This window comes from Danio rerio, chromosome 11 (assembly GCF_052040795.2).
Source record: "Danio rerio strain M-AB ecotype USA chromosome 11, GRCz13ab, whole genome shotgun sequence".
NCBI classification, from domain to species: Eukaryota; Metazoa; Chordata; class Actinopteri; order Cypriniformes; family Danionidae; genus Danio; species Danio rerio.
Genome location: NC_141031.1, coordinates 48,016,404 through 48,025,000, shown reverse-complemented (window position 1 = coordinate 48,025,000; position 8,597 = coordinate 48,016,404). Strand labels below are relative to the sequence as shown.

At 39.1% G+C, this 8,597-nt stretch overlaps 2 protein-coding genes across 3 annotated transcripts in view; one reads left to right on the top strand and one right to left on the bottom strand.

Moving 5' to 3' along the window:
• The window catches only part of tomm20b (translocase of outer mitochondrial membrane 20b), a 575,852-nt gene that overhangs the window by 51,127 nt on the left and 516,128 nt on the right, over positions 1–8,597 (top strand). The gene's annotated exons all lie outside the window — the stretch shown is intronic.
• tmc6b (transmembrane channel-like 6b) overlaps positions 1–8,597 on the bottom strand; it is a 31,434-nt gene that overhangs the window by 19,062 nt on the left and 3,775 nt on the right. For both annotated transcript variants that reach the window (NM_001442144.1, NM_001442143.1), the window contains 4 exon segments: positions 953–1,114; positions 3,137–3,280; positions 3,415–3,542; positions 4,489–4,578. In NM_001442144.1, coding sequence (NP_001429073.1) covers positions 953–1,114; positions 3,137–3,280; positions 3,415–3,542; positions 4,489–4,535 — 481 coding nt within the window. In that variant the 5' untranslated portion in view covers positions 4,536–4,578.

Here is an 8,597-nt window from a genome sequence, read left to right as displayed (position 1 = left end):
GGGGTGAATAATATTGAGCTTAACATGGTTTTAAAACAATTAAAAACTGCTTTTATTCTAGCCCAAATAAAACAAATAAGACTTTCTCCAGAAGAACAAATATTAGAGGAAACACTGTGAACATTTCCTGAATCTGAGAAACATCATTTAGGAAATATTTGGAGAAGAATAAAAAGAGGGCGAATGATTGCCAGATATCTGCTGCAAGTTATTCAATAGAGTGAATCTGCACAGTGTTCAGGCAGTTATTAGCTGTGTTTCCATCCAAAAATGCGAATAAACTTTATGCGCCAAACTGGATTATCGCATAAAAGTTGTGCGAACGAAGCAGCGTTTCCATCCAACGAGTCAAAGCGAACAAAATCGCCACTTCCTGATGAACTGGCGCCAAATATGAACAGTAAAACTGCTTTTGCTGCAGTAGGAGAAGCTGCATCAATCTGTTCTAGATGAATGCGCCTCAGAAGACAATCCTGACCTGCAGTGAGCGCGCAGTGGCGTTTGAAGGTGTCAGACGCGGAGCACAGGCGCTCTTGATTCTGGAGGTCATTAATAATATAATAACATTAATACTGAAATGGTGAAGCGTTTTATAATGACCAAAACAACATTTCAGATGTTTTATAATGTGCTCAGTCAGATGTTTTGTCCATTCACACACAATTTAAGCATCACATGATCTCTTTTAACAAAATCACATCACCTTTTTAATGTGCATGCTGGAGTTTGTGCGGTAAAAGTGTTTCCATCGCAGTTTATGAGCATCTTTTCTTATCCAATAATAAGTTTATCCTACCCAGTTAGGCGCATAAGTTTTTTATGCGCATTTTCAAAATTTATGCGCATCATGGCGTTTCCATCAACTGTTTTTTTTATGCGCATTTGCAAAACGCACATAAAATAGGTGGATGGAAACACAGCTAATGACTCTCCTGGAGCCTCAGTGTCTCACCTTCCTCCTGGAAGCCGGCACCGTCTGTCTCCACGCCGTACCCTCGTATGCTGGGCCGTGCGGAGTGAGGGAAGTGCTGGATGGATGGCCGGCTCTGCCTGCGTCTGCGCAGCTGCATGGTGCGGTTATAATACTGAGAGATGATCGCGCCTCGACTGCGCCCTGTTCAACACATTCAGAAACAGAAGATGTTCAATAACACATTTATTTCCTCTTCTCCATGATGACAGTAAATAATATTAGACTAGATATTCTTCAAGACACTAGTGTTCAGCTTAATGTGACATTTAGAGGCTTCACTATAGGTTAATAAGGATGTTTAAACATGACTATTTTAATAACTCATTTCTAATAACTGATTTATTTTCTCTTTGTCATGATGACAGTGCATATATTAGACTAGATATTCTTCTAGACACTAGTATTCAGCTTAAAATGCTCCTCTTTAACCCCTTTCACAAGATGTAAGATCCGTCTTTGGTGTCTCCAGAAAGTGTTTGTGTACAGTTTCAGCTCTAAATACCCGTCAGATCATTTAGTACACCCTGCTGAACATGGGGATACTGGTGTCAGAGGACAGTGTGGCTGATTGTGTAGCCTGTGCCTTTAAATGCAAATTGGCTGGTTGTGTTTCCGCCCACCTTTCTTATATGTGTGTGTGTGTGTCTCTAGGTCATCAGGTCAGATAAACAGCAGTCAGTGATAGAGGAAGCAGAGATTATGAGTCTTAAACACCACAGTAGAGATCTGCGCGGGACTAAATTTTGAATCCTGCACCCGCCCTCTCCCGCCAGGTTTTCGCCTGAACCCGACCGCTCCCGCTTATATTCAGCATTTGTTGTCCCGCTGCCCGACCCGTCCTGTTTTTTACCCGCTGCGCCCACTAAAGAGCGGGGGGAGAACAAAGCCGAAAACCACCCAGCTTTACAGAGTCCAGACAGCCTATAACAAGCTTTGTGTATAAACACACACACATAAGCACCAAGCACACACAAACAGACAAAGCTCTCTCTCTCTCATTCACACGCGCACACGCACAAGCACACACACGCACACACACACACACACACCTTATTCACGCACGTACACACACACCCCCTTAACCCTTTGACATGAACGATTACACACAGGACTTGATATTAACTCTTTTGATCACCAGCCACTGTGGCTACTAGATTTCCAAAGTTACTAGCCACTCGCCATTTTCACTAGCCACAGTTTCCTTGTTTGGAGAATATATTTAACATGAATAAATGTGATTTTGGCATGCTGAATGACTTGATTTAGTTGTTGTGTTATGTCCACATGCCTCCTCATTCATTTTACTTTGTGTGTGAGCTTGCTCAGTGTGCATGAGCCAATGGGTTGTGTTGGATTGCAATCAGTTTTATTTCACAAGACTTTTTTTAGGGCTCAAAATTAAGGATTTACCAAATCTATCTCTGATCACACCAAAAAGAAATAATTATTTCACAACCACACATTTTAAATGTGCCAAAATAAGCTAAATATAGCGGCATGCATGATCAATATATGTCAAAAGTGGTAGCCTAGTACAGATTTCAAAGAAAAATCTTAATATTTAAAAGGAAAAATAAGCTGGACACAGCAGATCACCGTCATAACCAATGCTCAAATAATGGAGCCTATAGTTTACAGCAAGCATCATGTTTAGCTAGATTGTGCTGTCTCTCGTGAACAGCAGGCCGATAGGTCTGATAATATGACTGAAGAAGATTTATTATTTAAAGTTTATCACAAGAAATATAGACACTGTATAAAGGCACAGTATCAGGATTAGGTCTGTATCGGTCGATACTCAGAGTTTTGGTATCGGGATCGGTGCATCTCTAGTACTGACACCATACAGCTGTGCTGATTCCAGCGCTTCTGAATTACAGCGATTTGACCATCTTCATTACAAACATGCTCTGATTTAAACACATATTAACCTTGTGAAACTGATTGTTAAGCAGCAGCTGATCACAGAGAGCTGAACAGAGCTTTCATCACAGTTTCTTTGCAAATCCTGTTCTGTGGATATTATTATATGCTTCACTGAAGTAGACACGTTAATATGTGCATATTAATCAATACAGGGGGCGAGGAAATACGTTATATATACAAAATATTGTCATTTAAATACATCTCTGATGTTATGCAAACACACACATACACACTGACCGATGGTGCGGCTGGGCATGGAGGACAGCACTTTGAGTGTGTCAGATGACCAGCGCTCTCCAATCAGATTATCCGTCTGCTGCGGCGCATCACTGAGACTCTCTGACCAATTACGAGCCGGACCGTCCAGATACACCACATCATCTGAGAAACACACACACACACACATATATACACAAACAAACAAACACACACACACATTAACCTTATACAAAGAACACCAGTGAGCTGTATTCTGATTGGCTGTTGTTGTGTAAGTGGGCGGTTATGGATCTGACCTCTGCTTTCGTCCTCCACGTCAGGGTCAAGCGGGGTCATTTCCATCCCATCATCATGACGACCGTAACACTGTTCCTCGATCAGCTGACAGAACGAGTCATGAACCCCATCTTCATCAGCCGGACTCCTACACGCACGCGCACACACACACACACACACACACACACACACACACACACACACACACACACACACACACACACACACACACACACACACACACGCACGCAGTAGTATTAATAGTAATAGTATTTAGTTCATTAAATAATCACACTATACATAAACACACACACACACACACACACACACACACAAAGACTTGACCACAACCACACAAACAGACACACTTATAGACACAATAACAAATCCACACAAAACACACAAACACACACAAACACACACACACACACACACACACACACACAAAGACTTGTGCACAACCACACAAACAGACACACTAATAGACACAATAACAAATGCACACAAAACACACACACACACACACACACATAAAACACACAGAGACATGTAAAACAGACATACAAACATACGAACACACACACAAACACACACACACACACACACACGCACACACACAGTTCAAACATGGATACGAACATGTGAACACACACATGCACAGACAGAAACACACAGGTAAACATTTACACACAATCACACACACATAAAACACAGACACAAACACACTCACAAAGACACAAACACACACATACAGACATGAATAAACAGACACGTAAAACACACACACACAAATATATACACACATGGACAAACACACATTTAAAACACGGATACAAACAGACTGACTGACACACACACACACACACACACATAAAAGCAGACAAAAATAAAACTCCTACACACACACACGCGCAAATAAACACACAAATACATACAGAGAAAAAAATAGACCGACACACACACAGTAAGTGCTGCTGATGACGCAGTAAAAGACTCACCGTGAGCAGATCACCCCCACAAACACACAAGTAAAACACAGAATAAATGGACAGACACACACACAGAGCGCAGTAAAACAGTGTAAAGAGACTCACTCCACATCGGTGTGCAGATCAGAGCCGAAGCTGACCCTGCCGGCCATCACTCCTGCAGCTCACGGACACACACACCTGATGCTCATCCTGCTGCTCAACACACACACACACACACACACAGAAGAATGCCAGAGATTAGAGTCTTATCATGTTCAAACCTGTCTGAGATTCGACACACACTCGGCTGTATGGAGATCTGAAGGTGTGGCACTCTTTATCAGCTCAATAAAGTTACTGCGCTGATACCACGGTGAACAACTCAGTGTGTTTACAGACTTACAAACTCTGAAAAATCATGCAAACAAACAAACAAACAAACAAAAATACAAAAAAAATACAAAAACATCAGCTAAAATAAAAGTGTTAAAGATAAAACACAGGACGAGTGTGATAAAACGACTTCTTTTCTATCTGCATTGAATTTATTCACTTAATTTAATGTAAAAACACTTGATTTTCCGCATAATGCCCACTAACATGTCTCCGCGGTTGAGTTTAGTTTACTTTTATTGTCCAAAACCCAAACATCTTGTCAGACATTTTATCCCATGATTTGGCACTGTAGTTTTAGTAAAGTTATTTGAAGATATGGTGTATTTAATTTGCTTTATATGTGTATACATGTAGTCAAGTTTCACCTGAACACAACAAATGTGATGTTTTATCTTCAAACCTTCATTAACCAACAGCACAACACTTACAATGACACAATCAGTAGAGGAAACTAGAGGAACACGAGCTGCTGCTCCTCTAAAGCTACACACACACACACACACAAAAAATACACCAACACACACATAAGGACATACACACAGAGACACACAAGAATGCACACACACACACTAACATACACAGACAGATACACAAATAAGTACGCACACACACACACTTAAACACAAAATACAGTCACACACACTAATATAAACACACAAGTGCGCACATGCACACACACAAAAACACGTACATAAAAGCATGTCCACACACAAACACAAAACACACATACACATATGCGCGCAAGCACAGACACACACACATACACACACACATGCACACATAAGCATGCGCACGTACACAGTAACATAAAAAAAATACAAACACACACACACACAAGAATGCACACACACTAACATACACACAGACACACACATATAAGTGCACACACTCCCAAATACAAAAATCAACAGACAGAGTTTGTGTGTGTGTGTGAGATGAGTTACAGGGGGAAAACTTATGGAAACACTAAGCTGATGAAGAAAACAAGAAGCAGAGTGTGTGTGTTTTCCTGGCACTGACATCAGTGTTTACATCAGTCTGTGGTCAAAAGACATTTCAAAATCGTTCCATAGAAGATCTTAACAGATCTTAAGACACACACACACACACACACACACACACACACACACACACACACACACACACACACACACACACACACACACACACACACACACTAGGGCTGCAACTAATGATTATTTTAACAATTGATTAATCTGTCGATAATTTTTTTTGATTCATCGGATAAAAAACCCAAGAAAAGCATTCATTTCATTCTCCTCCTTGTATTTAGATCCCTAAATAGCCTAGCACCCCTCTATCTCTGCAACATGCCTGTCCCCTACACCCCAACTCGTTCATTATGTTCTGCTGGCTCTGGCCTTCTGGCTGTCCCTCGGTATCGCCTCTCTTCAATGGGGGACAGATCATTTAGTGTTCTTGCACCCAAACTCTGGAACTCTACCACGCTCACTCCGCTCTGCTAATAATATCTCTGAATTCAAATCCTTACTTATTTTTCTGAATGCGTCACTTCTGATCTACCAAACTGACCACTTTATCTGATCCACCTCCACTCTGCTCATTTGTCTCCTAGGTCTTAAACCCCACATAAAAGTGATTTCTGCATAATAGGTGTCCTTATATATAATAAGTAGACCTCAGAGTAAAGTACTGAATAAAAGACACTTCATGAACTACTTTTGCTTCTAACAAGGCAGTGGACAAATGTAGTGTACAGCCTGAATGCAATGTAAATGAAAGCATCTGCCGAATGCATTAATGCACAACAGATGTTAAACTGCACTGAGAGACTGAGAGTGGACTGCATTACGAGTGTGGGAGTGCTCATACGGCTCTCTAGGGGATGAATATGTGGTTTGAAACAAGTCCAGGGGAGGGGGATTTATATAAGACACGGCCATTGTGTGAGAACAGCAAACAGAAGAGCCAGAAACAGATCAGATTACTCGAGCACATCTGGAACTGCAGGAAAAAGTAGAGTAGAGGGTCACATTACACAGAAACCGCTCTGGAAATGAAGGAAATAATGAGCACACTGCAGAAAATGCTGAGCTGTTTTTTTTGTTTCGAGTCCAAATGTCTCAGAATTCTTCAATCAAGACATTTTTCAAGACAAGCAAATCATACTGTGGTGTTTTCAGAAATAATGAGTCAAAATTAAGTGAGTTTTTAATTAAAACAAGCAAAATAATCTGCCAATCGGGGGAAAAATAATAATCTAGTTTTTCCTTTTGGCATTTGATTATTTCACTTATCCTAATTGGCTAATTATTTACTTTGTTTTAATTAAAAACTCACTTAATTTTGACATATTGTTCTTTAAAACAAGACTACATGTTTTGCTTGTCTAGAAAATATTTATTGATATATTTGGACAAGAAACCAGACAAAAAAATAAGGTAAAGGGGTAAAGAGCAGCAGCAGAAGCTTCACATTCATTCACCTGAACGCAAAGACTGAATCAGACACAATGGGTTTTGTTCGGTTTGCAGCGCATGACGAATGACACACAATATCTGCCAGAATTCATTCAAACTAAAACACAAGCATCCTTTCAGATCGCACTTTAATTGTATTCTGATCTCATTCCCATAAATGCACGCATTCATTTCTGCAGAGAAAAAACGAGACTTTCATCTGTTTTAAATGCTTCCTGCCTCCTCCTCGTTGTTTGTGCATCAGCAATCCACTATAACATCGCCAAATACTTCGATATTAAAGTACATCATCTGCATCTAAATACATTTTCAGACAGGATATAAGATATGGTTGAAATTAAAATAATGAAAGACCAGCAAAGACAAAATGATTAAAATATAAAAATCAGATTCTAGTTCAAATTTAACACAAGCCTATGAAATGTGTGGCAAATAATCCTGAATTTTCACTTTTGGGCTGTTTAAATATTGCTGAGCTCCCTACCTAGACAGCTTGTCTGTGCATCAACAAATAACAAAAAGACTTTGGATGTTACACAGTAAATATATCATATTTAAATTCTAGATTTTAGGTGTTTAAGTTAAAGAAGCTAACAAACTCCAAGTAAAACATACTATGGTAGTACAACTATGACTTTATTTGAAGTAGTATCAATATTCTTAAATAAAGACATTTGCAAACATCAGGTGGTTTTAAACCCATATAAATAAATGTAATTTCTCAATAGAGGTAAAGTTAGTTTTATATTCGCACAGTCTCTATGGAACAAAATCAGTGCCTAAAGTCTTGAATTAAAAAGCTTGTTGAATATCACAAACTGAAAAAAATAATACACCGTATTAACAAGTTCTTGCATTTTAATGACTTGAATTCCTGTGTTTGTATTTTTAGGTCCTGAAATTTAACATATCTGTATATTTAAGCTTTGAATATTTCAACGAAAAATATTTCAAACACGTTTTCATACTTAAAAATTCAATAATTCATATTCAATTTTCAGATTTCACTTACAAAATATTCAATACCCTTTAAAAATACGATGTATAATATTCAAAAGGTAATTTTCAGTTCATTTTATTTCAGTTCAAATATTCGCTTCCATAAATTCAGTGGATCAAATTCGACTGATAAAATTCAACATTACATCCGGGAACTGCAGGAGAAGCAATAGATTGCAGATTGAAGATCGCCAGCTGCTCTAGCTTTCACCAGCAGGTGGAGATGGAATGTAAGATTTTTAACCCAGTAAACAGGCGAGAAAAAGGCTATTAAAGGCACAAAAGTAGCATTTAATATTAATATCAATGCCTTGGACATTATAAATGATAAAAAGTGTGAGTAAAATGAGTAAATGAGGTTTTAGTCATCTATAT